This window comes from Macaca mulatta, chromosome 19, assembly GCF_049350105.2.
Source record: "Macaca mulatta isolate MMU2019108-1 chromosome 19, T2T-MMU8v2.0, whole genome shotgun sequence".
Taxonomy (NCBI): Eukaryota; Metazoa; Chordata; class Mammalia; order Primates; family Cercopithecidae; genus Macaca; species Macaca mulatta.
Genome location: NC_133424.1, coordinates 14,983,470 through 15,011,461, shown reverse-complemented (window position 1 = coordinate 15,011,461; position 27,992 = coordinate 14,983,470). Strand labels below are relative to the sequence as shown.

Sequence of the window (27,992 nt, the reverse complement as noted above, 5' to 3'; positions counted from 1 at the left end):
GCAGGCAAGGCCATCTTCTGTATGCATGTGTTTAATTTTAAGTGTCAACATTGAAAAGTTTGAACAGATAAAAACACATTACACAACATCCACAACCTTTACAACAGTGAGAACCTCCTGCCTGGGCAGGCAGGGCAGGCCTCTGTACCGTGAGCCTCAGGCAGTGGCCCCAAGGGGCTCTGCCAGGGGGCCTCTGACATCAGTCTTCGCTTAAGAAGGAAGCTGAGCCGCAGCACCTAGTCTTTTCAGTTCTGCAGCAGACGTGAGAGGAAAAGTCCAGGCCGGGACGAGCCCTCAGTCTGTCCTGAGTACTAGCCCCAGGTGCCAAGGCAACATGCTGCAGCCCTGGGCCAGCCCCAGTACTTGCCCTGGGTCACAAGGTGGAGGAGAGAGGCAGCCAGCAGTAGGACCAGTGGCTCCGGCTCCACCCCACTGGGTGTCCTGGGCTTTGATGCCAGACTATAGCTGCCACTCCCTCCTGGAGGCACACACGGGGCTTAGGGAGGGAGGGTGGAGGGAGCAGAGCGGTGGACGAAGGGAAGATGGATGGTCTTCGTGTACAAAGCTGCTGCGGCCACAGGAGCTGCTGGACCGTCCAGAACCATGTGCTTTCATATGCCAGACTCTGACGCCCGGAGGGCCTGGAGAGGAGAGCCCAGTGAGACCTGAGCCCTGCCAGCCCTGGTGCCTTCCTGCCCACACACCCGCCCCAGGCGCAGCCCCTTACCCGGGTCTGATTGTGGCCAGTGCCAGACGTGGTAGAGGTGAATTCTGAGTACTTGCTCCCGCTGGCAACTAGGCAGGCCCACTTCCGGTATTCCTCCCGAACCTGCCGGCCCAGATACCCAGTCAGGGCAGGAGCAGGCCCTGGGACCGTGCATGCTCCTCCCCATGCTCTGCCTTTAAGCCCCACCTTGGTGTTTTTGTGTGTGTGTGTGTTTTTTTTTGTTTTTTTTTTGAGATCGGGTCCCCCTGTCGCCCGGGCTAGAGTGCAGTGGCACTATCATAGTTTATTGCAATCTTGAACTCTTGGGCCCAGGTGATCCTCTTGTCCCAGCCTCCTGAGAAGCTGAGGTTATGGGTATTCACCACCACACCCGGCTATCTTTTTTTTTGAGATGGGTCTCACTGTCCCCCAGGCTGGAGTGCAATGGTGCCATCTTGGCCCACTGCAACTGCCGCCTCCCAGTTCAAGTGATTCTCCTGCCTGAGCCTCCCAAGTAGCTGGGACTACAGGCATGTGCCACTGTGCCCGGCTAATTTTTATATTTTTAGTAGAGATGGGGTTTCACCACATTAGCCAAGGCTGGTCTTAAACTCCTGACCTCAGATGATCTGCTCACCTCGGCCTCCCAAAGTGTTGGGATTACCGGCGTGAGCCACCTCGTCTGGCCTCACCCTGGCTATCTTTGAATTTTTTGGTAAAGACAGCGTCTGGTTATGTTGCCCAGGCTGGTCTCGAACTTCTGGACTCAAGCAATCCTCCCCCCTCAGCCTCCCAAGTAGGTGGGAGGATGACAGGTGTGTGCCACCGTGCCCAGGCCCCCACCTTCTTGTTGAGCAGGCAGTGCAGCAGGTAGAGGAAGGCGCCCTGCAGGCAGTTGAGGATGGTGAACACATAGGTCAGCACCAAGCTCCGATCATCGAAGATGAACAGGCCAAAGACCCAGGTGCAGCCCAACAGGAAGAGCTGCGCGATGGCCGTGATGGTCAGCGCCCTGCGGGGAGGGGGGTTGCAGTGTGGGCCCCCACATCACCTCCAGCTTCATGCCCCTCACCCCGGCCCCGCCTCCAAGTCCTCCCAGCCCCTCCTCTCACCTCGCCTTCTTTAATTTCTTCATGTCTGGATTGATTTCAGAAAACTTCTGAGTGAGCTTCCAGACGGTAGTCACGAAAATGACAGCATTGCACTGGGCGGGGGAGCAGATTGTGGGTTAGAGGTCGAGAGCGATAGTCCAGGCGGGCCTGGGCCCATGGCGCTTGGGCTTTGATGGACGGGGAGTGGGCACTTACCAAAATGATAAAGGTCACAGGCCCCAGGAAGCTCCAGAGGAAGCCCTGCTCAAAGTCCAGCCAGCAGCTGTGAGGTAAGGGAGGGGTCCCATCAGTGTCCCAGGAAGCCAGAAGCAGAACCGAGGGCAGCTGGACATCGTGCGTGGCACTGCTTGTGAGCCCCGGGCCTAGCACCCCGCCCTCCCCCTGCCCCACCTCGTTGCACTCACTATCTGGGGCGGCCGTAGCCCTTGCTGTAGACGGCAGCCGAGACGCCCACGATGAGCAGGGGCACGCCATAGCCGATCAGGCAGAGCCAGCGCGTACTCAGGCCCTGGCCCTGGAACACGCGCACCACAAGAAAGTAGAGCTCCAGGCCCTCGAGGCTCATCCAGCAGAAGGCGGCCAGGAAGCAGTAGTGCAGCAGCCCGGCCACCAGGCGGCAGCGCAGCCCCACCTGCGGGGCGGGGACGGAGGGGCGGGGCGACGTCAGCGCGGGGCGGGGCATGCGGCGCCAGGGCCCGAGAGTGGGCGGGACCACAGCCGAAGGGTGGGCGGGTCTGGAGCCGGGCCAGGCTCCCCTCCAGGGCCCATCCCCAACAACGCTCAGAAGCGAGCGGGGACTCGGGGCATGGCCAGGCGGCTCCAAGGCCAGCGCCCTTTAAAGAGACAACCCGACCCCCCAGTGGGCGGGGCCAGATCCCGGGCAGGGGCGGGGCCTCATGCCTCCAGGGCCCGCCTACCCGACCGAGCCCCGGGAGTGGGCGGGGCTAACCCCTCCCAGGTCTCCCTGACCCCAGAGCTCAGGTGGGAGCCGGGCGGGACCTCACCTGGCCGCCTTCGTTCTCAATGCCGGCCAGGAAGATGGTGGAGCCCACGAAGAGGCAGATGCAGAGGTGCAGGTGTATGGTGGTGCGCGAGCCCTGGATGGGCCGCACCAGCAGGAAGGTGAGGATGCACAGCAGCAGGCAGAAGAGTGACAGCGCCAGTCCCACCCTGGTGATCAGGGACAGCTTCCAGTCCTAGGAGTGGCACCGGGTGCTCAGGGTTCCTTCAGGGCCTGAGGCCTTTCTGCCCTCTTTGTGGTCCCTTTTCCGCCAACACTCTGACGGACCCACCTCTCTGACCTCCTCCCTTGTCCCTCCTAGATCTGGCCACACTTACCAGCTGGCAGGGGAGTCTACGGATTTCACATTTTTGTGCTTGCTGGGCCTATGGCCTGGACCACAGGCGCTCCCCTTCTCTGCCTAATTGCAGTTTTCGACAAGGCCCAGCTTAACTATGGATTCTACTGAAGTCACATACAGAAAGTGGTGCTCCAGGCTGAGTGCAGTGGCTTACGCCTGTAATCCTAGCACTTTGAGAGGCTGAGGTGGGCGGATCACCTGAAGTCAGGAGTTCGAGACCAGCCTGCCCAACATGGTGAAACCCCGCCTCTACTAAAAATACAAAAATTAGCTGGGCATGGTGGCGTGCACCTGTAATCCCAGCTACTTGGGAGGCTGAGGCAGGAGAATCGCTTGAACACGGGAGGCAGAGGTTGCAGTGAGCCAAGATCACACCACTGCACTCCAGCCTGGGCGACAGAGCAAGACTCTGTCTCAAAAAAAAATAAAAATAAAAATAAAAATTTTAAAAGGCCGGCATGGTGGCTCACACCTGTAATCACAGCACTTAGGGAGGCCAAGGCGGGTGGATCACCTGAGGTCAGGAGTTCAAGACTAGCCCGGGCAACATGGTGAAACCCTGTCTCTATTAAAAATACAAACATTACTCAGGCATGGTGGTGATTACACCTGTAATCTCAGCTACTCAGGAGGCTAAGGCAGGAGAATCCCTTGAACCTCACTAGCTGAGATTGCGTCACTGCACTCCAGCCTGGACGACAGAATGAGACTCCGTCTGAAATAAAAAAGGCAAGTGGTGCTCCCTTGGAATGCTCTACACGGGGAGCTTTTACTTGACATCTCACAATTGGTACAGGATGGACAGGCAGAGGAGCTACTGGCTGCACCCGATGTATAGTTTCTGGGTTGTAGAGAAGAGGCCAAAGGAAGAGGATGCGAGGGGTGTGATGTGGGGACACCTGGGCTGTGCAACCATGCAGACATATCTGAGCAACCAGCAGGGCTCCATGGAGAACTAGCTGCCTGTCTGGTTGCTGCTGGACCTTGTTACCTGTGGGCGCTTGAGGATGGCCCCAGCTGCTCACCTCCAGGTCATAATGAGCCATGAGGATCGCAAAGCTGCTCAGGTGGCTGCATTGGCAGGTGGTGCTACCGTTCTTGCTGCCCAGCACCCGGCAGCCCTCGGTGGCCCAGTGCCCTCCCCTGTTGCTGTCACTCTTCCAGAAGGCACAGATCAGCTCCTGCCGTGGCCCAGGCATCACGTCCTGTGGGCAGATGGGGGTGGTCAGAGAGGTTGGCCTGGAGCTCACTCTTAGGTCCTGGGCTTGCGCTGAGCCCAAGAGGGCTGCTTGTTTACTAGATGAGTATTGACTGAGCGCCTACTGAATGTAACAGTTTGGAGACACAGCAGTGAACGCCGCAGACACAAGCACCTACCCTTGTGAGGTTGACATAAGAGTGGGAGAGGAGGCCGGGCACAGTGGCTCATGCCTGTAATCCCAGCACTTTGGGAGGCCGAGGTGGGCGGATCACCTGAGGTCAGGAGTTTGAGACCAGCCTGGCCAACATGGCAAAACCCCATCTCTTACTAAAAAATACAAAAATTAGCTGCGCGTGGTGGCAAGCACCTGTAATCCCAGCTACTTGGGAGTCCCAGGCAGGAGAATCGCTTGAACCTGGGAGGTAGAGTTTGCGGTGAGCTGAGATTGAGCAACTGCACTCCAGCCTGGGTGGCAAGAGTGAAACTCCATTTCAAATAAAAAAAAAAAAAAAAGTGGGAGAGGCAGATTATGTCATAAACCTAATGAATAAGTAACATACATAGTACATGAGAAGGTGGCCAGGTGTGGTGGCTCTCGCCTGTAAGTAATTCCAGCACTTTGGAAGGCCAAGGTGAGAGGATTGCTTGAGGCCAGGAGTTTGAGACCAGCTTTGGCAACATAGCAAGACCTCCATCTCCATTTAAAAAAAAATGTTTTTTTTAATTAACTGGGCATAGTGGAGCACACTTAGAGTCCCAGCTACTTAGGAGGCTGAGGCGGGAGGATCACTGGAACCCAGGAATTCTAGACCATCCTGGGAAACATAGTGAGATCCCTGTCTCTATCAAAAATAAAAAAGTTAACTGGGAGTGGTGGTACATGCCTGTAGCCTCAGCTACTCAAAACTCTGAGGCCAGAGGAATGGATGGGTCCAGGAGTTCGAGGTTGCAGTGAGCTATAATCGCGCCACTGCACTCCAGCCTGGGCCACAGAGTGAGACCCTCCTGTCTAAAAATATAGATAAGTAAGAAAAGAAAGGCCGGGCGCGGTGGCTCAAGCCTGTAATCCCAGCACTTTGGGAGGCCGAGACGGGTGGATCACGAGGTCAGGAGATCGAGACCATCCTGGCTAACACGGTGAAACCCCGTCTCTACTAAGAAATACAAAAAACTAGCCAGGCGAGGTGGCGGGCGCCTGTAGTCCCAGCTACTCGGGAGGCTGAGGCCGGAGAATGGCGTGAACCCGGGAGGCAGAGCTTGCATTGAGCTGAGATCCGGCCACTGCACTCCAGCCTGGGCTACAGAGCGAGACTCTGTCTCACCAAAAAAAAAAAAAAAGAAAACGGAGTCACATGGAGAAAGAGCTTTACAGGGAGGGGCCCAGCACATGCAAAGACCCTGGGTTATCTTTGAGGAAGGAGCAGAGTGAGCAGAGACCTTGGCAGGAGGGTCTCTTCCCTCCTTCCCACCGGAGGACTCAAGGTGGGAGAAGGCGAACAGGATGGGGAAGTTGAGTTCCTTGGTGTTGTTGTGGCTCAGAAAGACGGAGTTGACGGCCGACAGGCGTCTGAGTCGGACACCGCGGATGTTGCTTTCATAGATCTCCTCCAGCTCAGCTTGCTTCTTGGAATGCAGGTTCAAGGAGGCATTGGCCAGCAATGTCGTCATGTTCTGGATGGAGAGGATGCCCGCCACGGCGGGGCCTGGGGAACAGACACGCTTGCTGCCTACTCCTATTGTCCTCCTCCCATGCTGTATCCTCCCTCCCAAGATGGCCCAACTCAGGCTCAGCCAGCCCACCACGATGACGCCAGGAGCCCCTCCCGATGAGTCAGTTTCTAGCTGTTCCTTTATTTATTTATTTTTGAGACGGAGTTTCGCTCTTTCGCCCAGGCTGGAGTGCAGTGACGCAATCTCAGCTCACTGCAACCTCCACTCCCCAGGTTCAAGCGATTCTTCTGCCTCAGCCTCCCGAGTAGCTGGGATGAAAGGCGCCTGCCACCACACCCAGCTAATTTTTGTATTTTTAGTAGAGACGGGGTTTCACCATTTTGGCCAGGCTGGTCTCGGACTCCTGACCTCGGGTGATCCACCTGCCTCAGCCTCCCAAAGTGCTAGGACTACAGGCATGAGCCACTGAGCCTGGCTTTTTTTTTTTTTTTTTTTAAGACAGGGTCTCACTATGTCGCCCAGGCTGGAGTGCTTTGGCGTGATCATAGCTCATAGCAGCCTTAACTTCCCGGGCTCAACTGATCCTCTCACTTCAGCCTCCCGAGTAATTGGTACTACAGGCACAGGCCACCACACCCAGCTAATTTTTGTAATTTTTGTAGAGACCAGGTTTCACCATGTTGCCCAGGCTGGTCTTGAACTTCTGAGCTCAAGTGATCTACCCACTTCTGCCTCCCAAAATGCTGGGATTGCAGGCATGCCCGGTCAGTTGTTCCATATTCTGAACCTCACCCTGGCCCCATCCCAGCTCCTCCATCTCTTTCCCACGGGCTCCCGTTCCAGACGGCCACTGCTACCTGGGTCCTTGGCTCCAGCTGCCACAGCCCAATTCAGCTTCATGCGTGCATTGCTCTGACCCATAGTGACGTTCTTGTCCCCCTGCTTCTGGATCATCAGGGTCAGCTCTGAGGGGAGAGGGGCAGTAGTGATTAGGGACCCCGGGTACCAGGTGGGGCCCAGGGTTAGGGCAGGGCAGGCCAAGGTCTCACCTGTGTTCGAAGGGGAAAGGTAGGTGAAGGGGCCTTCAGGCAGGGTCTTGGCCAGGATCCTCAGGATGTCTTCAAGGTTTGAGAGCAGCTGGGTGGCTATGAGGTGCCGGACAGATGGGGCCAGGGCCTCTATGTCCCCAGGAGCTTCCATCAGTTCGTCTACCAATTTGATGAGGTTCTATGGGGTGGCGGGTGACAGAATCGCTGGAGCATGGGACCACAGGGGTTGCCTGAAGGACCTGGATCTCACCTCCCCCCCGCCCACCAGGGGACACCCTGGAGACCCACAGGCACAAGGGAATCACTGAGATCATGCAGTAACCAGAAAACAAGTGGCGGATTGAGTATATGCCTCCATGTATGTATGAATCACAGTGCTTAACACTGGTTGGGCACAGCCTGCCTGCCAGGCTCTGTATTGATTTTCTGTTCTTTTTTTTTCTTTTTCTGAGACAAGGTCTCGGTCTGTCTCCCAGGCTGGAGTGCAGTGGCATAATCATAGCTCACTGCAACCTCCGCCTCCCAGACTCAAGTGATCCTCCCACTTCAACTTTCTGAGTAGCTGGGACTACAGAAGCGTGCCACCACACCCGGCTAGTTTTTGTAATTTTTTTTTTTTTTTTTTGGAGATGGAGTTTCACTCCTGTCGCCCAGGCTGGAGTGTAATGGCGCGATCTTGGACCACTGCAACCTCCGCCTCCTGGGTTCAAGCAATTCTCTTGCCTCAGCCTCCTGAGTAGCTGGGATTACAAGTGTCCACTACCATGCCCAGCTAATTTTTTTATTTTTAATAGAGATGGGGTTTCACCATGTTGGCCAGGGTGGTCTCGAACTCCTGAACTCCTGACCCACCTCTGCCTCCCAAAGTGCTGGAAGTACAGGCATGAGCCACTGCGCCCGGCAATTTTTGTACTGTTTTGTAGAGATGGATTTCACAATGTTGCCCAGGCTGGTCTTGAACTCCTGGGGTCAAGAGATCTGCCCACCTTGGCCTCCCAAAGTGTTGGAATTACAGGCGTGAGCCACCGCACTCAACCTTTTATTTTATTTTTGAAGACGGGCTCTTGCTGTGTCACCCAGGCTGGAGTGCAGTGGGGCAATCCTAGCTCACTGGAGGCTCCCACTCCTGGGCTCAAGGAATCCTCCTGCCTCCCCAGTAGCTGGGATTACAGGTGGCCACCACCATCCCCGGCAGGCTCTGTTCTAACTCTGTCCGGCACTTTTAATGCATCTGAACCTGCTCTGAAGTGTAAAATACACAACAGATTTCAAAGACTTATTCTAAGAAAAAGAATACAAAATATCTCAGGGTTTAAAAAAAATAATTCCCGGCCAGGCTTGGTGGCTCACGCCTGTAATCCCAGCACTTTGGGAGGCCAAGGCGGGTGGATCACCTGAGCTCGGGAGTTCAAGACCAACCTGACCAACATGGAGAAACCCCGTCTCTCCTAAAAATACAAAATTAGCCGGGCATGGTAGTGCATGCCTGTAATTCCAGCTATTCAGGAGGCTGAGGCAGGAGACTTGCTTGAATCGGGAGGCGGAGGTTTCGGTGAGGCGAGATCATGCCATTGCACTCCAGCCTGGGCAACAAGAGCGAAACTCTGTCTCAAAATAAAACAAAGCAAAACAAAAACAATAACTTTGATTGGGCGCGGTGGCTCACACCTGTAATCCCAGCACTTGGGGAGGCTGAGGCGGGCAGATCACGAGGTCAGGAGATCGAGACCATCCTGGCTAACATGGTGAAACCCCGTCTCTACTAAAAATACAAAAAAGTAGCAAGGCATGGTGGGCGGCGCCTGTAGTCCCAGCTACTTGGAAGGCTGAGGCGGGAGAATGGCATGAACCTTGGAGGCGGAGCTTGCAGTGAGCCGAGATGGTGCCACTGCACTCCAGCCTGGGCAACAGAGCGAAACTCCGTCTCAAAAACAAAACAAAACAAAACAAAACAAAAAATCATTCCATGTTAAAGTGGTTAATACATTGGATCTATTGGGTTAAATGTAATCTTTATTTATTTATTTATCTGAGACTGAGTCTCACTCTGTCTCCCAGGTTGGAGTGCAGTGGCACAATCTTGGCTCATTTCAACCTCCGACTCCCGGGTTCAAGTGATTCTCCTGCCTCAGTCGCCCTAGTAGCTGGGACTACAGGTCCCTGCCACCATGCCCGGCTAATTTTTTTGTTATTTTAGAAATGAGGGCCGGGCGCGGTGGCTCAAGCCTGTAATCCCAGCACTTTGGGAGGCCGAGGCGGGTGGATCACGAGGTCAGGAGATCGAGACTATCCTGGCTAACATGGTGAAACCCCGTCTCTACTAAAAATACAAAAAACTAGCCGGGCGAGGTGGCGGGCGCCTGTAGTTCTAGCTACTTGGGAGGCTGAGGCGGGAGAATGGCGTGAACCCGGGAGGCGGAGCTTGCAGTGAGCCGAGATCACGCCACTGCACTCCAGCCTGGGAGACACAGCGAGACTCCGTCTCAAAAAAAAAAAAAAAAAAAAAAAAAAGAAATGAGGTTTCACCATGTTGGCCAGGCTGGTCTTGAACTCCTGACCTCAGGTGATCTGCCCACCTCAGCCTCCCAAAGTGCTGGGATTACAGACTTGAGCCACCATGCTTGGCCTGCAATCTTAACTTTAATTTAACTTTATTTTTACTTTATAAAGTGTAGTTATTGGACAACAGGCACAGTGGTGCACACCTGTACTTCCAGTACTTTCGGAGGCTGAGGTGGGAGGATCACTTGAATCCAGGAATTCAAGAACAGCTTGGGCAACATAGCAAGACCCTCATCTCTACAAAAAATAAAAAAATTAGGCACAGTGGCTCACACCTGTAGCCTCAGCTCTTAATACTTGGGAGACTGAGGCAGGAGGATCGCTTGAGCCCAGGAGGTTGAGAATGGAGTGAGCTGTCATTGTGCCACTGCACTCCAGCCTGGGTGACAAAGCAAGACCGTATCTCTAAAACTAACTAAATAAATAATCTAGCCACTGGAAAAGTTAAAATTATGTTAAGTGGCTCACATCATTTTTCTACGGTGCTAAACACATATGGGAAAACTTTTTTTTTTTTTTAAGACAAAGTCTTACTCTCGTTGCCCTGACTGGAGTGCAGTGGCGCAATCTCGGCTCACTGCAACTTCCGCCTCCCAGGTTTAAGCGAATCTCTTGCCTCAGCCTCCTGAGTAGCTGGGATTACAGGTACACACCACCACGCCCGGCTAATTTTTGTATTTTTGGTAGAGATGGGGTTTCGCCATGTTGGCCAGGCTGGTCTTTTTTTTTTTTTTTTTTTTTTGTTGAGACAGAGTCTCGCTTTGTCGCCCAGGCTGGGGTGCAGTGGCCAGATCTCAGCTCACTGCAAGCTCCGCCTCCCGGGTTTACGCCATTCTCCTGCCTCAGCCTCCCGAGTAGCTGGGACTACAGGCGCCCGCCACCTCGCCCGGCTAGTTTTTTGTATTTTTTAGTAGAGACGGGGTTTCACCGTGTTAGCCAGGATGGTCTCGATCTCCTGACCTCGTGATCCGCCCGTCTCGGCCTCCCAAAGTGCTGGGATTACAGGCTTGAGCCACCGCGCCCGGCCGGCCAGGCTGGTCTTAAACTCTTGACCTTTGGTGATCCGCCTGCCTCAGCCTCCCAAAGTGCTGGGATTACAGGCGGGAGCCACGGTGCTTGGCCGGGAAAGCCTTTCTATAAGGCTGATCATGTGTCAGGCACTGTTCTCTGAGTCTTACCACTATTAGTTTATTTACCCTTCACACTGACTATATGAAGGAGGCATTATTTTAATGCCTGTGTTGTAGATGAGGCCACGCACAGTGGCTCACGCCTGTGATCCCAGCACATTGGGAGGCCGAAGCAGAAGGATCACTTAAGCCCAGGGGTTCGAGACCAGCCTGGGCAACATATTAAGACCCCCATCTATAAATATATTAAATAAATAAATAATAAATAAATAAATTAGCCAGGCATGGTGGTGCGTGCCTTTGGTCCCAGCTACTTGGGAGGCTGAGGTGGGAGGGTCACTTGAGCCAGGGAGATTGAGGCTGCAGTGAGCCATGATCGTGTCACAGCCCTCCAGAATGGGCAACAGAGCCAGACCTTGTCTCCAAAAAAAAAACCACACACAAACAAAAACAAAAAAAAACCACCACAACCCCAAAAACAGATGAGGAAACCGAGGCCCAAAGAGGGCGGCTCACTTGCCTGAGATCACATAGCAAGAAGTGGCACCGGGCGCGGTGGCTCAAGCCTGTAATCCCAGCACTTTGGGAGGCCAAGACGGGCGGATCACGAGGTCAGGAGATCGAGACCATCCTGGCTAACACGGTGAAACCCCATCTCTACTAAAAATACAAAAAACTAGCCGGGCGAGGTGGCGGGCGCCTGTAGTCCCAGCTACTCGGGAGGCTGAGGCAGGAGAATGGCGTAAACCCGGGAGGCGGAGCTTGCAGTGAGCTGAGATCCGGCCACTGCACTCCAGCCTGGGCAACAGAGCGAGACTCCGCCTCCAAAAAAAAAAAAAAAGAAGAAGTGGCAATGGGGGGATTTGAACTCCTGTGGCCCATCTCCAGGTTCTTAAGTGCTGCAGTCTGTTGCCATTATACCTGGTGTATGTGTGTGTGCGTGCGTCTTCACGTGTCCGAGTGTACATATGTTTGTGTACATACTGTATGTGGTATGTGTATCTTATGCGCATGTACATCTCTGACTAGAGGCCCCTGCTTGGGTTGGGCACTCTCTCTGGCCACATGGAAGCCTCCCCCAGCTGATTCTACACTGTCCTAGGGTCCCCCAGCATCCTGCCCTTACCTGGATGGTGACATTGGCTGAGCTTGTCTTGAAGTCTCTGTCCAGGTCCTGGACTTTGTTGAAGAATTGGGAAAGCGTCTGCAGAGACAGATGTGGGGGTCAGAGAGCCTGGACGGTGGGTGGGAAGCTTAGGACAAGGAGACAGATGCGGTGCTGTGTGGATGGAGTTCCTGCCACCTCGTCCCTGCAGGGGCCACTCACCTGGCTGTGGACTCCAGGGGGCAGGGTCCAGGTGGGGAAATTCATCTCTGCAGGGAACAAGACAAGCGGCTCATTAGGCGGTAGAGTGTCTGTGTGTGTTGGGGGTTGGGGAGCTTCTAGGGTCAGGTCATACCTTTACAGACAGTGTCCTTTTGGTTATTCGGGATTCCGTGTTTGGGCTCCCAGCCTGGGCGGCAGCGGCAGGTGTACGAACCCACGGTGTTGAAGCAGACGGTGGAATTGTCACACTGATGCAGACCGGAGCTGCACTCGTCCACATCTGAGGACAGGAAGAAGGGAGTCAGGCCCTGTCCGAGCTCAGAGAAGGTCCTGTCTCCTGTCTGTGCCCCCAGCTCGTTCTTCCTGGCATTAGTGCCCCCCTTGGAGTGGCGGACGCTGGGTTATGGAAGCGTGGAGAGGCCTGGGCACAGCAGGTGTGCCCCGTGCAGATGTGCAGGTTACGAATATGGTGAAACGTCTTCCTCCCAGTGAGTCATCAGCTGTTGCCTGGGGTCCCCCTGAGCCTCCCCCCTCAGTACCCCAGCTCCTTCCCGGGGAGCCCTGCTCTTTTCTCATCTAGCCTCAGAAGAACGAGCGCCTGGCACAGCCGGGCGCCTCCAGCGTTCGTTCCGCTTGGTTCGTGGGGTGCCGTTGAACATGTGGTTAGATGTTTGTGGGTCTCTGGGAACGTGGGATCTGAGCTCTCGACCTTCACAGATGGTATTGTTTGGGCCATTGGGGGACCCCGGAATCGGTTGCCAGCCCGGGCGGCAGCGGCACTGATAGCTGCCCACGTTGTTGAGGCAGTGGGTGGAGCTGTGGCATGGGTTTTGTCCGGAGGTGCATTCATTCACATCTGAGGACAAAGCCAGAGGGTCAAACCCTGTCCCTGACCAGCCCAGGCCTGCCCTCCACTCACTGCACCCACTTCCCTGTCTTTTCATTGCCCCGGACTGAAGACCATTATTGCACGTGTCGCCACCTGGTGACCTTCAGCTTCACCTTCAAAGCATCTTATGATGGTCTTCCTACCAGAAGGGCACAGCAGGGACCATGGTCCCCAGTTTATAGGAGGTGAAAGCAAAAGGGAAACTGAGTCATGGGAGCCGGACTTCCATGACTAAAAACTAAAACCTCTCATCTGCTCCCTCCCTGGTCATGGTGGAGGTTCCCCTTCTCAGAACTGGAAGTGACACCTTCTTCCACTCACACGTGACAGACGAGGAAGGGGTGAGGTCTGGGGGCCCACAAGGGCACTCCGAGCCCCAGAGGCCCTGCTGCCTCCCTGCTGTGGCGGGACCTTCCTGGGAGGTGAATCCTTAGGCAGGGGCTTAGCAGGTCCTTGACCTTGTGGGAACCTGCGGATCTTCTCCCTCCTCCTCAGCTGCTTTGCAGGACCTGCCTCGGCTCCATCCCCAGCTCCCGTCCAGCCTCACAGCGTCTTCCCGGGGCCTCTACCTGTGCAGAGCTTCGGGTCCTCAGGTTTGAACTTGAAGCCAGGCAGACACTGGCAGGTGAAGCTGCCGAGGGTGTTGACACAGGTGCCGTAGCTTTTACAGAGCCTTGGGTTCTGCTGACATTCGTCCACGTCTGCAAGAGGAAGGAGAGGGTGAAGGATGCCCGTAGCTGTGAGCAGCTTTCGGGGCTGAGGGTCCGCCACGTTTCCCGGCACGGAAGCATCTGGAAGGCACCACTGTCTCCTCCCTTTTCCAATCCACACAGAGGCATCCTATGGTGAGGGTGGTGGCCCAGGCCCTCTGTTGTCCAGATGTGGCCGGAAGCAGCCAAGTCCTCCCTTCTGCTCTGCCTTTCTGGGCAGCTCCAAGCTGGTGTGTCCCAGCCATCTGTGTCCCAGCCTGAGGATTCCGGGCAAAGGCCAGGGTGGGGCCTTCCTGAGAACCAAATGCAAGGGACATGCTGTGCGCCTGGGCAGGACGTGTCTTGGCTCTCAATGGTGGCCCTGGGCCTGACTCCCCCAGGATGGCAGCTCGCTGGCCAAATTCTCAGAATCCTGGTGGCCCTGGCAGGACGGCGCTGTCCCATCCACACTAGCTCTGAGAGCCCAGCTTCATGGACATGGGCCAAGGCCCCTCCCTGAGCCAGGGCCCCCGTGATGCAGTGCAATGGCAGGGGTGGGGTGAACGAGCGATGGTGCGGGACAGGCTAGGGCTGCCTGGACAGTGGGCACCAGGCTGGGGTGGACAGTGGGGGCTGATGTCCAGCCAAGCAGCCCCGAGTCTACAAAGATGCTTTTTTCTGACCCCCAGGAAGGGATCTATGGGTAGGGAAATAGCAGGATGTGGTGAGAATCCATATCTGAGCAGAGCTGGCCGTGAGCGGGGGCTTGTGGCTGGAGAGGGCACCGGTGCCGATGGGTGAGGGGTGGCAGATGTATCTGTCCTCTCATCCCTTGTCATTCCACCAGGGATGGAGACCTGTGGGCCCTGCTGAATGGGGTTCAAGCTTCCATCTCTGTCCCCAAGTGCTCCAGACCAGGACTGGGCTCGGGAGAGGATCAGGCCTGGGGCGATGGTCTCCAGTGACACTCTCTCTTGCCATCTAGTCCAGGCTGGAGCCGCTTCCTTCATCCAATCCTCTGAGTGCCTGTTTTTTTTTTTTTTTTTTTTTTTTTTTGAGGCAGCGTCTCTCTCTGTCGCCCAGGCTGGAGTGCAGTGATGTGATCTCAGCTCACTACAACCTCCGCCTCACGAGTTCAAGCAATTCCCCTGCCTCTGCCTCCCGAGTAGCTGGGATTACAGGTGCGCACCACTGCGCCCAGCTAATTTTTCTATTTTTAGTAGAGATAGGGTTGTACCATGTTGGTCAGGCTGCTCTCGAACTGCTGACCTCAAGTGATCCTTCCACCTTAGCCTCCCAAAGTGCTGGGATTCCAGGCATGAGTCACAGCGCCTGGCCCTCTGAATCCATTTGTGGGGTTCATGTCACCCTGACCACCCCTGGCCACAGCATCCTCCCAAGCTTTGGTCACTGGAGATGCATTTAGGCCCAGGAATTATCAGAGTGGGTGAGGGTGGAGCCTTGAATGGGGAAATGGATGAGGGCTAAATGGCCAGGAAGACGGTCAGGAGGCATCTTCTCCAAGCAAGGTTGTTGGCTGAGATTCCCTCCTCCTGAGATTCTGGACAGGGTTTTGGGGTTCATTATGGTAGGAGTGGGTGTCAGAGGGGTTCCAGGTGTGGCTGAGCTCATGTGAGCCCCAGTGGCAGCAAGTCTCATCCTGGCAGTCCCTGGCGATGGCGGAAAGGATGGATACTGTACTGGAATGCGCCACCACACGCCATGTCATGAGCCCATGAAATATCCTGAGTGCCAGCCCCCTTTTGTTTTATGCAAATAAGATGCCAGATGGGCAGGGGGATGTTCTGAGCTTCCGACGTGGCCCCCTGTGGAGGCTCCTGAGTCTCAGGGTTGAGACAAAGATGGGTGATCAGGTGTCTAGGATGGCCCTGAGACGCCTGGAGACAGTGGGGTGAGGAGTGGATGGAGCCGGATGTCAGAGGCCCCATGGGCTGTGACATTGGGTGCATGTGTCCTCAGGTGTAATAGTGAAGCCTGGAGTGCTGAGGTTAAAGGGAGGGGCCCAGGCCCCTCTGAGCTTCTCACCTCTGGTGATAGGTCCTGCTCCAAACCAGCAGGCTGCTGTCTCTATCACCTGCCTTGATGTCCATGGAGGTCCCTCTATCACCTCAGCCCTGCTGTCCATGTCTCTGCCCAGCTGCCTGACTGAGTCACCTTCTCTCAGCCCAGGCCTGTTTCTAACACAGCAGCACACCTCCTCCATAACCACAACCACCATCCCATGCAGAGGGCTCATAGCAGCGGGTGGGCAGCACCCCTAGCCGGGGCACCCTGGGAGGAAACCATGATCGCCAAGTACAGTTGTGCAGGTTGCTCACTGCACAAAAATATTGGGCCAGTGAGATGAGCAGGGGCTGAAAACCAGTCCACTCTTTGTTTGTCAAATGTGTCCACTGGGAGAGGGGGATCTTTTTCCAATTCATAGGAAGACTCTGTCCTCTGGCCAAGTCACATGCATGTGGGGCAACACCAAGTCCACTTGCAAGGGCCCCTGGGGACTAGCAGTGTGGTGGACAGAAGTCTCTTGCTGGGCTCCATGCAGGTTCATGTCCCAGGTACATGCATCTCTGTCTTGTCCCCCACCTTACCTCCCTCTTCGTCCCTCTGCACTCTGCCTGAATGCAGAGCAGGAGAGGTGGAGCTGGGAAGCTGGGATCTGGGCTGCGGGCCCTTTCTTCTCTCTGCAGTCTGAGTCTCATCACCTCCCACCTCCGCGCCACTCCTCTTCCTGATCTTGGTACCCTGCACTAACTCCCTCTCTTTGAATGAGTCGCTCTCAGCTGCCCACTGCTGGCTCCCATCTGCCCCTGTGGATCCTGGAAGCCCCTCCCTGCCCAAACAGCTTCCCTGAAAAAGAGGCAAAGCCTGGAGTTCCAGTTTCTCCTGGCCTGAGCTATGGCCTCAAGCAAGACCATAGCAAAAGCTGTGGCCTCTGTGCAGGGTTAGAGCCTTGCAGCTGCTCTCTGATCTCGCACGCTACAGTACCCATCCTGGGGGTGCATCAGATCAGAATTACGATAAAATCCCCAATAGCCGTTGCTGATAGAGCACATTCTGCAAGCCAGGAGCTTTTAAGTGCTTTTTTTTTTTTTTTTTCTTTTCAGACGGAGTCTCACTCTGTTGCCCAGGCTGGAGTGCAGTGGCAAAATATCAGCTCACTGCAACCTCCGCTCCTGGGTTCACGCCATTCTCTTGACTCAGCCTCCCGAGTAGCTGGGACTACAGGCGCCCGCTACCACGCCCGGCTAATGTTTTGTATTTTTAGTAGAAACGGCGTTTCACTGTGTTAGCCAGGATGGTCTCAATCTCCTGACCTCGTGATCCACCCGCCTCGGCCTCCCAAAGTGCTGGGATTACAGGCTTGAGCCACCACGCCCAGTCTTCTTTTTTTTTGAAATGGAGTTTCGCTCTGTCACCTAAGCTGGAGTGCAGTGCTGTGACCTCCGCTCACTGCAACCTCTGCTTCTCAGGATCAAGCGACTCTCATGCCTTAGCCTCCTGAGTAGCTGGGACTACAGGCGCAGGCCACTATGCCTGGCTAATTAATTTTTTTTTTTTTTTGGTATTTTTTGTAGAGATAGGATTTCACCTGCTTGCCCATGCTGGTCTGGAACCCCTGGGCTCAAACAATCTACCTGCCTTGGTCTCCCCTTTAATAGGGGTGGGATCTTGTTATGTTGCTATGGGCTGGTCTTGAACTACTGGCCTCAAGAGATCCTTCCGCCTCAGCCTCCCAAAGCACTGGAATTACAAGCATGATAATGTTATCACATCTCACATGTGGACAGAAGTTTCTGAATAAGTATCCTGGCCAATGTCATACACTTGGTTTTCAGGATTTGTCCCAGGCAGCTGGTCCCAGAGTCAGCCCTTAATCCTCACATCGCTCTGCCTCTCTGGGGTGGTGGGGTAGGTACATGCACACCTGTCCCATCTCACTGACCCTATAACCAAGGCCCTGCTCTCTGGATGCTGCCAGAATGGCTGTGGTGACCCCAAATCTCACGGATGGAGAGTCAGAGGACGTGGGGTGGTTCTTACCTTGACACGTGTTCTCGCTCTCATTCTTGAATGTTTTTGCCCCAGAAACAAGCTCATACCCCGGGTTGCACACGCAGTCGTAGCTCCCCTCTGTGTTCCTGCAGTCCGAGGATTTTCCGCAAGACACTTTCGACGGGGGCACACACTCATTGATGTCTGGAACACAACAGGACAGGGAGTCACCTCCCAAAGATGTGAGTTCCATCAGGGCAGAGACCCCCATCCTGATTCCCCAACATGGGGCCCGCTGCTTAGTATCTTTTGGAAAGAATCCTAAGTTGCACTGCACAGGCTGTGCTGCAGCTGGAGCAAGCCATTCCTGAAGACCACACTTGATCTCAGTTCTCTGGCTGGCATCCTAGATTTGGACACAGTGAACAGAGCTGAGGTGGGGGATGAACAGGAAGCTCCACATCCCCATCCCCAGTCTTTTTGTAGAAATTGAAACCCCATGGCGGCCGGGTGCAGTGGCTCACGCCTATAATCTCAGCACTTTGGGAGGCTGACGTGGGTGGATCCCCTGAGGTCAGGAGTTCGAGACCAGCCTGGCCAACATGGCAAAACCCTGTCTCTACTAAAAATATAAAATTAGCCAGGCGTGGTGGTGCATGCCTGTAATCCCAACTACTCAGGAGGCTGAGCCAGGAGAATCGCTTGAACCTAGGAGGTGGAGGTTGCAGTGAGCCAAGATCGGGTCACTGCACTCCAGCCTGGGAGACAGAGTGAGACTCTGTCTCAAAAAAAAAAAAAAAAAAAAAGGCAGAAAAAACTCATAGCCAGAATGTACCCCTCCCCAGTCTTAAGGGTAAACTGAGGCACAGACTCCAGATTCCTGAGCACCCAGCTTCTCTCTCCCTGGGAAGCCATGCCTATTCACTTCTTACTTCTCCTCCTTCATATTTTTCCCTTATTTTCCCCTTCATTCCTCTCTCCCTCCCTTTCTTTCCCTCCCTCCCTCCCTCTCTTTCCCTCCCTCCCTCCCTCCCTCTCTCTCTTTTTCTTTTCTTCTCTTTTTTTTTTTTTTTTTTTTTTTTGAGACAGAGTTTCGTTCTTGTTGCCCAGGCTAGAGCACAATAGCGCGATCTTGGCTCACCGCAACTTCTGCCTCCCGGGTTCAAGCGACTCTCCTGCCTCAGCCCCCGGAGCAGTTGGGATTACAAGCATGAGCCCATGTGCCACCATACCTGGCTAATTTTGTATTTTTAGTAGAGACGAGGTTTCTCCATGTTGGTCAGGCTGGTCTTAAACTCCCGACCTTCCCAACCTCAGGTGATCCACCCACCTTGGCCTCCCAAAGTACTGGGATTATAGGCATGAGCCACCCCGCCGGGCCTATCTCCCTCCCTCCCTTCCTTCCTTCCTTCCTGCCTGCCTGCCTGCCTCCTTTCCTCTCCCTTCCCCTCCCCGTACCCCTCCCCCTTCCCCTCTCCCTCTTCCTCATCCTCTCCCTCTCCTTCCCCTTTCCTTTCCCTAAGACAGGATCTCACTCTGTTGCCCAGGCTAGAGTGCAGTGGTGCAATCATAGCTCACTGTAGCCTCAAACCCTTGGGCTCAAACAATCCTCCCGCCTCGGTCTTCTAAGTAGCTGGGACTCCAGATGTGTGCCACCATGCCCGGTTATTTTGTGTATTTTTCGTAGAGACAAGGTCTCGCCATGTTGCCCAGGCTGGTCTCAAACTCCTGACCTCAAAAAATCTGCCCACCTCAGCCTCCCAAAGTGCTGGGATTACAGGTGTGAGCCACCACGCCTGCCCTCGTTGTCTTTTCTCTGTCCATGATGATAGTCTGGAAAGTGATGCTGTGGCCCCTAACAACAACCTCTGTCCCCCACTGGCACTGGGCAAAGCCTCATAATCTCAGATGTACCCTGCGCTGCCCTCAAGCCTCTGTACCGTCACAAATCTCCGTGGGGGAGGTGAAGATCTCAGATGAAGAGCTGAACCCTGGATTGCAGCGGCAGGCGGTGGCGTTGACACACGAGGAGTTCTCAGGGCACCACCGGGCACAGTCTGCAAGAGCAGGGAGCACGGTCAGAAGGTGAGGGGCAAGGGGACACACAAAAAGGGGGCACTGAGGGAGATGGGGCAGGGCACTGAGTTTCCGTGCACGAGGCCTCTCTTTCCCTGGGCTGAAGGGGGCTGGGCGGGGGTCCAGGTCCCTCCCCAGACTCTGGCTGTGGACTGTGCTTTCTGCTTCCCAGCAGACTCACCCCTGGAGTCCTGGGTTTCAGCTCCCAGCAGAGTCAGCCAGACACAGAATGCTGCAACAGAGAAAGGAAAGGGGGGTCAGAGGGAATCCCAAGGTGGGAAAGGAGGCGTAAGGGGGATGCATTTTGGGGGAGGAGGATGCTGACCCCTCTCAGGCTGAGATCCTGCCCGTCGTTCAAACAGAGTGGGCAGATGTCACGTCCCACTTGGATGCTCAAAGCCAAAGAGTCTGTCACCCTGTCCCCATAGGGGCTGTGTTTTTGTTTTTGTTTTTGACACAGGGTCTCACTTGGTCACCCAGGCTGGAGTGCAGTGGTGCAATCATAGCTCACTGCAGCCTCCAATTCCTAGGCTCAAGCAATCCTCCTGCCTCAGCCTCCCAAGTAGCTGGGACCACAAGTGTGCACTAAAAAAATTTTTTTTTTTAAGACAGAATCTTGCTCTGTTGCCCAGGCTGAAGTGCAATAGTGTGATCTTGGCTCATTGCAATCTCTACCTCCTGGGTTCAAGTGATTCTCCTGCCTCAGCCTCCCAAGTAGCTGGGATTACAGGTGCCCGCCACCACACCCAGCCAACTTTTTGTATTTTTAGTAGTGACAGGGTTTCACCATATTGGCCAGGCTGGTCTCGAACTCCTGACCTCAGGTGATCTGCCTGCCTCAGCCTCTCAAAGTGCTGGGATTACAGGCATGAGCCACATTTCCTGACTCAAAAATTTTAAAATAATTTATCATGCCAGGTCAAAAAATTAAAAATACTTTTTTTTTTTTTTTTTTTTTTTGAGACAGAGTCTCACTGTCGCCCAGGCTGGAGTGCAGTGGCATGACCTCGGCTCACTGCAAGCTCCGCCTCCCGGGTTCACGCCATTCTCCTGCCTCAGCCTCCCGAGGAGCTGGGACTACAGGCGCCCGCCACCAGGCCTGGCTAAGTTTTTGTATTTTTAGTAGAGACGGGGTTTCACCGTGTTAGCCAGGATGGTCTCGATCTCCTGACCTCGTGATCCGCCCGCCCCGGCCTCCCAAAGTGCTGGGATTAGAGGCGTGAGCCACCGCTCCCGGCCAAAATATTTTTAAAATTATTTTTAGGCCAGGTGCGGTGGCTCCTGTAATCCCAGCACTTGGGAGGCCGGGGCGGGCGGATCACGAGGTCAGGAGATCGAGACCATCCTGGCTAACACGGTGAAACCCCGTCTCTACTAAAAATACAAAAAACTAGCCAGGTGTGGTGGCGGGCGCCTGTAGTCCCAGCTACTCGGGAGGCTGAGGCAGGAGAATGGCATGAACCCGGGAGGCGGAGCTTGCAGTGAGCCGGATCGCACTACTGCACTCCAGCCTGGGTGATAGAGCAAGACTCCATCTCAAAAAAAAAAAAAAAAAATTATTTTACAGACAGAGTCTTGCTCTGTTGCCCAGGCTGATCTTGAACTCCTGGCTTCAAGCAATCCTCCTGCCTCAGCCTCCCGAGCTCGGCTTGGGGGTGGAGTTTCAGGAACTGAGGAGCAGGGAAGGGCCATAAGCCTGGAGGGGGTCTCAGCTCCAGCTGTCGCTCTTCTGACCTGGGGTGTGTGGGGAGTGGCTAAGAAAACAGTTCAAATCCCAGACAGTGGGCCTCTCTGCCTCAGTTTCCCTCTGTAGAACAGGGATGATGATGACACCCACTCCCCAGTGTAGTATGTGTGGGAATGAACCACATGACTGCTGTCTGGTGTGCCTGAGCATTTACTGCCATCTTCATTTCTTCTTCTTCTTCTTCTTTTTTTTTTTTGAGACAGAGTCTCTCTCTGTCTCCCAGGCTGGAGTGCGATGGCACAATCCTGGCTCACTGCAACCTCCACCTCCTGGGTTCAAGCAATTCTTCTGCCTCAGCCTCCAGAGTATCTGCCATTACAGGCACCCGCCACCAAGCCTGGCTAATTTTTTTGTATTTTTGTAGAGATGGGGTTTCACCATGTTGGCCAAGCTGGTCTTGAACTCCTGGCCTCAACTGATCCTCCTGCCTTGGCCTCTGAAAATGCTCGGATTACAGGTGTGAGCCACCGCGTCCGGCCTGCCATCTTCATTTCTTTTTTCTTTCTTTTTTTTTTTTTTTTGAGACAGAATCTTGCTCTGTTGCCCAGGCTGGAGTGCAGTGGTGGGAACTAGGTTCACTGCAAGCTCCGCCTCCCGGGTTCACACCATTCTCCTGTCTCAGCCTCCCGAGGAGCTGGGACTACAGGTGCCCGCCACCACGCCCGGCTAATTTTTTTGTATTTTCAGTACAGACGGGGTTTCACCGTGTTAGCCAGGATGGTCTCAATCTCCTGGCCTCGTGATCTGCTGGCCTCAGCCTCCCAAAGTGCTGGGATTATAGGCATGAGTCACCGCACCTGGCCTCTTTTTTTTTTTTTTTTTTAAAGACGGAGTCTCCCTCTGTCGCCCAGGCTGGAGTGCAGTGGCACGATCTCGGCTCACTGAAAGCTCCACCTTCCGGGTTCACGCCATTCTCCTGCCTCAGCCTCCGGAGTAGCTGGGACTCCTGGCGTCCACCACCACGCCTGGCTCACTTTTTGTATTTTCAGTAGAGACAGGATTTCACCATGTTAACCAGGATGGTCTCGATCTCCTGACCTCGTAATCTGCCTGCCTCGGCCTCTCAAAGTGCTGGCATAAGCCACCACGCCCGGCCTGCCATCTTCATTTCTTTAGGTAAAAATGAAGACGTGGTTGGGCATGGTAGCTCAGGCCTGTAATCCCAGCACTTTGGGAGGCTGAGGCAGGCGGATCACTTGAGGTTGAGAGTTCAAGATTAGCCTGCCCAATATGGTGAAACCCCCTCTCTACTAAAAATACAAAAAATTAGCTGGGTGTGGTGGCAAGTGCCTGTTATCCCAGCTACTTGGAAGACCGAGGCATGAGAATCACTTGAACCCGGGAGGGAGAGGTTGCAGTGAGCTGAGATCATGCCACTGCACTCAAGCCTGTATGACAGAGCAAGACTCTGTCTCAGAAAAAAAAAAAAAAAAAAAATGACGGTGTTGGATCCCCCAGGCTCTAAGATGCTCTGGACCTCCACGCTTCCTCCAGGGACACAGGTGCATACACACCACACCCACAACCGCCACCAGCCCTGGCGGTCTGTCCTGGGACCCAGTGGTGATATTTCACACCCTGGGCGCCCCTCCCACAGGAAGACACTGTGGCCGCCTGTTGGGGTGCACATGGAGTGGCGGTTCCCAGCGCTCAGGGGGTTCCCCCTCCCAAGCCATGTCCTGGGGGACCCTCCTCAGATCACCAGGGGATTCAGAGATGGGGACCTAGGGATCTCCTTGCTGTTCACCAGAGAGAGAGAGTCAAAGAAGCAGGGGTGGAGAGAAAATAGAGATTAGAGAGAGAGACAGGAAGAGAGACAGACAGAGGGAGAGAGAGAGAAACAGACAGAGAAACAGAGAGAAAGAGTCAGAAAGAAAGAGAGACACAGAAAGAGAGAGAGAGAGAGAGAGAGGGCTGTGCATGGTGGTTCACGCCTGTAATCCCAGCACCTTGGGAGGCCGAGGCGGATGGATCACCTGAGGTCAGGAGTGTGAGACCAGCCTGGCCAACAGAGATACTGAAACCCCATCTCTACTAAAAATACAAAAAATTAGCCGGGCGTGGTGGTGCGCACCTGTAATCCCAGCTACTGGGGAGTTGGAGGCAGGAGAATCGCTTGAACACAGAAGGCAGAGGTTGCAGTGAGCTGAGATCCTGCCACTGCACGCCAGCCTGGGCAACAGAGCGAGACTCTCAACAAAAAAAGAAAAAAGATAGACAGAGGGACAGAGAGGAGAAAGGAGACAGAGCTGGAGAAAGAGAGAGAGGGAGACAGAGAGGAGAAAGAAGACAGCTAGAGAAAGAGAAGACAGAGAAGGAGGCAGAGACACGGAGAGATGGAGAGAGAGACACGGAGAGATGGAGAGAGACAGAAATTACATGGCGAAAGAGAGAGGTGGAGAAACAAGGGGCCCATAGAAAGCAGGAGAGGAAACAGGAGGAAATGGGACAGAGAGAACAGAGGGCCAGAGAGAGAAACAGCGAGGAAGAGAGAAAACCATGAGAAAGGAGGGTGGATGGAAACAGAAGGGAAGGGCAGGGGAAGGGAGGGCGTTGGGATCTGAGCAGCAGGTGGGGCCTGGGGCGGGCTGGGAGGGGACGTCCAGTCCCTGCCGATCTGGGAATCCTGGGGACCCCAATAATCTGGGAGACCTGAAGGGGGGTGTCGGGCAGAGGGATGGGGACCAGGACAACGGCTGGGCGTGAGTCACTTCCTGGGCCTAAGGGAAGGAATGACTCACCACTCATTTGCCCCAATTCAACCCTGGAGGAGCTCCCAGGGGAATTTTAGGGTCTGTTGTTGTGAGCACAGCTTCAGAGGGCGGGTATTTGGGGTGCAGATTGGAGGTCCCCTGACCACTCAGCCCCTGTGTTCAAATTTCATACCCCTTAGGTGGGTGGAAGGCAGAGATCCCCACTCCCACCTCCACACTCCTTCCAGCTGGGTTAAACCCCGCTGCCCAAGCCCACACTCCCTGCTTCTGTCAGGATTCTCCTCTTCCTCCTCTCTGGCCACAGGGCTTGGCTAGTTCCTCCCTCGGCCAGAACCCAGTTCCTCTTTGCAGAACAGACCACAAAATGACCTCCCCTGGCAGGACAGGATCTAGGCAGATTCATCTCCAACTCCCAAAGCCCCAGGTAACTCCTTTAAAGCTCAAAACCGCTCTAGGAGGCAGGGGCTGTGTTGATGCCCATTCTACAGATAGAGAAACTGAGGCTTAGAGCCCAGAAAAGGATGAGGAAGAATCCAATGAACAGAAGAGGCTGGGGAAGGAGGAATTGAGAGACTGAGGTTCCCAGGGCCCTGGGAAGGGTTCCTTTGTGCCCCATCCCCTCTGCATGGGCTGGGTTCTCTATTCCCACCGTGAGGCTACAGGGCCTGGCTGCCTCCATCTGGGGCCTTGGAAGTTGCCCAAACAGAAGCTGGGAGAGAAGCTGCTGTTCTGGTTTGAGTTTCATCTGGTTCGCATTCTCTGGGCTGAGCCCTAAGCAGTCAGTTTCCTGCATAGAGACCCTGGGGTGGGGGGCGGGGCAGTCACTCCTTCTTTAGGCTTCCTCCTAAGGACCCCCAGACAATTCCCCAGACCTACTAGCGTCTTACCAGAATTTAATAATCATCATAATTTATTATGTATTCATTTATTTTGAGATATGGTCTCACAGTCGCCCAGTCTGGAGTGTAGTGGCGTGATCTCGGCTCACTGCAACCTCCACCTCCCAGGTTCAAGTGACTCTCCTGCCTCAGCCTCCCGACTGACTGGGATTATAGGTGCCTGCCACCATGCCCAGGTAATTTTTGTATTTTTAGTAAAGACAGAGTTTCACCATGTTGGCCAGGCTGGTCTCGAACTCCTGACCTCTGGTGATCTGCTGGCCTGGGCCTCCCAAAGTGTTGGGATTACAGGTGTGAGCCACTGCACCTGGCCTTATTATTTATTTATTTTTTTTGAGATAGGATCTTGCTCTGTCACCCAGGCTGAAATGCAGTGGTGCAAACATAGCTCACTGCAGCCTCAACCTCCTGGGCTCAAGGGGTCTGGGTCCTCCCACCTCAGCCTCCTGAGCCACTAGGGCTCACTAGGACAGGCACATGCCACCAAGCTCGACTAATTAAAAAACATTTTTTTTGGCTGGGCATGGTGGCTCATGCCTGTACTCCCAGCACTTTGGGAGGCCGAGGTGGGTGCATCACCTGAGGTCAGGAGTTTGAGACCAGCCTGGCCAACATGGTGAAACCCCGTCTCTACTAAAAATACAAAACAAAACAAAAACAACAACAACAACAAAAAACAACAACTAGCCGGGCATGGTGGCAGGTGCCTATAATCCCAGCTACTCGGGGTAGGGGCACGAGGCAGGAGAATCGCTCAAACCCAGGAGGCGGAGGTTGCAGTGAGCGGAGATTGCACCATTGCACTCCAGCCTGGGCGACAAGAGCAAGACTTTGTCTCAAAAAAAAAAAAAAAAAAAATTTTTTTTTTTGGTAGAGACAACATCTCAATATGTTGCCCAGGCTGGTCTCCAACCCCTGGGCTCAAGAGATCCACCTACCTTGGCCTCTCAAAGTGCTGGGATTGCAGGCGTGAGCCACCGTGCCCAGCCAACACTTTTAAAATGCTGTTTACCTAATTCTTACTGTGAACCAGGAATAGTTTGTGTCCTAACTCATTCAACCCTTAAAACAATCTAAGATGGAGACGGGTTGTGCTCCATTTTATAGATGAGAAAAGTGAGGCGCAGAGGCTCTGTGACTTGGCCCTGGTGACACAGACAACCAGGGCGTGGAACCACTGGGAAGCCAGGTCTTAGTAGCTGCCCCCACCAGGTGTGCCCCCAAGAACCCCAACGTGGGCTCTTGTCTCTCGCTTTCGAGCCCAGGGCGGGGTGCTGAGCTGACACCTGCCACCTGGGGCTGGCCCAGGGAAGCTGTGTCCCTGTGGTCCGGGAAGTTCTAGGTTTTGCCCCAAATGTCATTTCTTCACTCTCTTTGTTGCTCTGTTGCTTAGGCAACGAGTTACCCTGATAACCGTTACAGTCACCTTGGGTGGGGCGGGAAAGGGAGTCCCCGGGAAGTCACAACAAAAATCAAATTCAAACCCACAGTCAGCTAAAGTTCCTTGATCCACAGCTGAGCCCCAGCCAGGTCTGCGGGGAGCAAGAACTGGGGACTCTGGGGCTGCCCCTGCTGCTGAGACTGCGAGGGACAAATTGGGGGTCCCCCGCAGTGGAGAAGTCCTGGCCTCTAGCTTCCCCACCCCCGCCCATGTCCGTCTATGCGTTACATTAAGCACGGCGGCTCACAGGGTCCCAGCACTCACTTTTTGCCCCTTTCCTTCCCCCGTGCCTCAGTTTCCCCTCTTAGGGAGCAGATGCCAAATTGGCTCCAGTAGAAAGCTTGAGGATACCTCCGGCAGAGTAGCGGGCTCCGAGCGCACCCTGGAGTTCCTGCCGGGGTGTGGGGGTGTCCAAGCACAACCAGCTGCCTGCTTGACAATGTGGCTTCCTCCATCGCAGGCCCCACAGCCACCAGCGGCGCCTCCCATTTCTCAGACGCAGCCAAAGGTACCGCTGGAGCTTCCTCGCCCCTCCCAGCGGGGCCCCGAAGTACTTACCGAGAAAGACGCGGCCTCCCATGGTTCGAGCTGCCGGCAGGAGCGGCAGGGGAAAGAGTGAGTGGGGCAGGTCTGTCCTGTCTCCCCAGGCTGGGCAGCTCTGCGGGCTGCCCCGTCTCAGGCTGGGCGGCTGTGCGGACTGTCCCGAGGCCAGGACTTTATGAAGGAGGTGGGGACTGACAGCCGCTGGCCCAGGGCCCTCCCCGGAACTGGCGGTGCAGCTGGAAACCAGCAGGAAAGTGCAATAAAAACACAGACCCAGGGGCGCTGCAAACACACACACACGCACACACACAGACACACACACACACACACGCGTGCACTCCCTCAGCAAGAATGAAGTGCAACCTGCTTTCAAAACCCTCTGCTGGAGTTTCCACCATGTGGCTCTGACGAACCCTCTGGCCTCCGTGTTCGGGCTGGCTGCTCTGGAGGGGAAGGTGTGGCACCGGGTTGGGCGGCAGGCCCCAAGCCTGGGGCCATTTGGCTCTTCCCTGGGCAGGCGCAAAGGAGCCTGGTCAGAAATAGCTCTGGGTGCCCACGCTGGTGGGGCTCGCCCTGTGCCCAGAGCTTTGGCATGTCAGAGTTGGCAGAGCCAGTGTCTCAGCTGGCAGAACCTTCCCCTGCCATTTTCCAGATAAGAAAACAGGCCAGGTGCAGAGGCTCACACCTGTGATCCCAGCACTCTGGGAGGCCGAGGCAGGAGGATCACTTGAGCTCAGGAGTTTGAGACCAGCCTGGGCAACATGGCGAAACTCTGTTTCTAAAAAAAAAAAAAAAAAAAATTATTCAGGCTGGTGGCAGACATCTGTGGTCCCAGCTACTACTACTCAGGAGGCTGTGGCA

At 54.7% G+C, this 27,992-nt stretch overlaps 1 protein-coding gene and 1 long non-coding RNA gene across 11 annotated transcripts; one reads left to right on the top strand and one right to left on the bottom strand.

The window, feature by feature from the left end:
- Positions 1–15: 15 nt before the first annotated feature.
- On the bottom strand, positions 16–27,280 carry ADGRE5 (adhesion G protein-coupled receptor E5). Of its 10 annotated transcripts, none has more exons than XR_013409086.1 (20): positions 27,147–27,280; positions 19,969–20,019; positions 19,652–19,768; positions 17,760–17,915; positions 13,578–13,709; positions 12,829–12,975; positions 12,253–12,399; positions 12,120–12,166; positions 11,919–11,996; positions 7,101–7,278; positions 6,909–7,016; positions 5,818–6,083; positions 4,205–4,384; positions 2,823–3,014; positions 2,223–2,449; positions 2,014–2,080; positions 1,819–1,910; positions 1,473–1,718; positions 728–913; positions 16–641 (listed from the first exon to the last, which is right to left on the bottom strand). XR_013409086.1 is itself a non-coding variant. In XM_077977956.1 (20 exons), the coding sequence occupies exons 1-20, from the start codon at positions 27,166–27,168 to the stop codon at positions 612–614; spliced, it is 2,598 nt and encodes an 865-aa protein (XP_077834082.1). In that variant the 5' UTR covers positions 27,169–27,280; the 3' UTR covers positions 16–611. The 10 variants fall into 10 exon arrangements, 9 of the variants coding, with proteins under 9 accessions (XP_077834082.1, XP_028695705.2, XP_077834085.1 ...); XM_077977956.1 differs by having other exon boundaries at positions 728–829; positions 1,550–1,718; positions 13,578–13,764; positions 17,725–17,915; XM_028839872.2 differs by having other exon boundaries at positions 728–829; positions 1,550–1,718.
- On the top strand, positions 18,753–22,119 carry LOC144336762 (uncharacterized). Its single transcript, XR_013409089.1, has 3 exons — positions 18,753–18,994; positions 19,425–20,778; positions 21,379–22,119. It is a non-coding gene; the product is annotated as an uncharacterized LOC144336762 (long non-coding RNA).
- Positions 27,281–27,992: the final 712 nt, after the last annotated feature.

Bases quoted from the DNA above. Each gene is read 5' to 3' on its own strand.
- ADGRE5 (XM_077977956.1), bottom strand. From the start codon at position 27,168: ATGGGAGGCCGCGTCTTTCTCG. The intron at 2,450-2,822 runs GTGAGGTCCCGC...CCCGCCCCGCAG, and splicing joins TTGAGAACGAAGGCGGCCAG to GTGGGGCTGCGCTGCCGCCT. The intron at 1,719-1,818 runs GTGAGAGGAGGG...CCCTCCCCGCAG, and splicing joins AAGAAATTAAAGAAGGCGAG to GGCGCTGACCATCACGGCCA.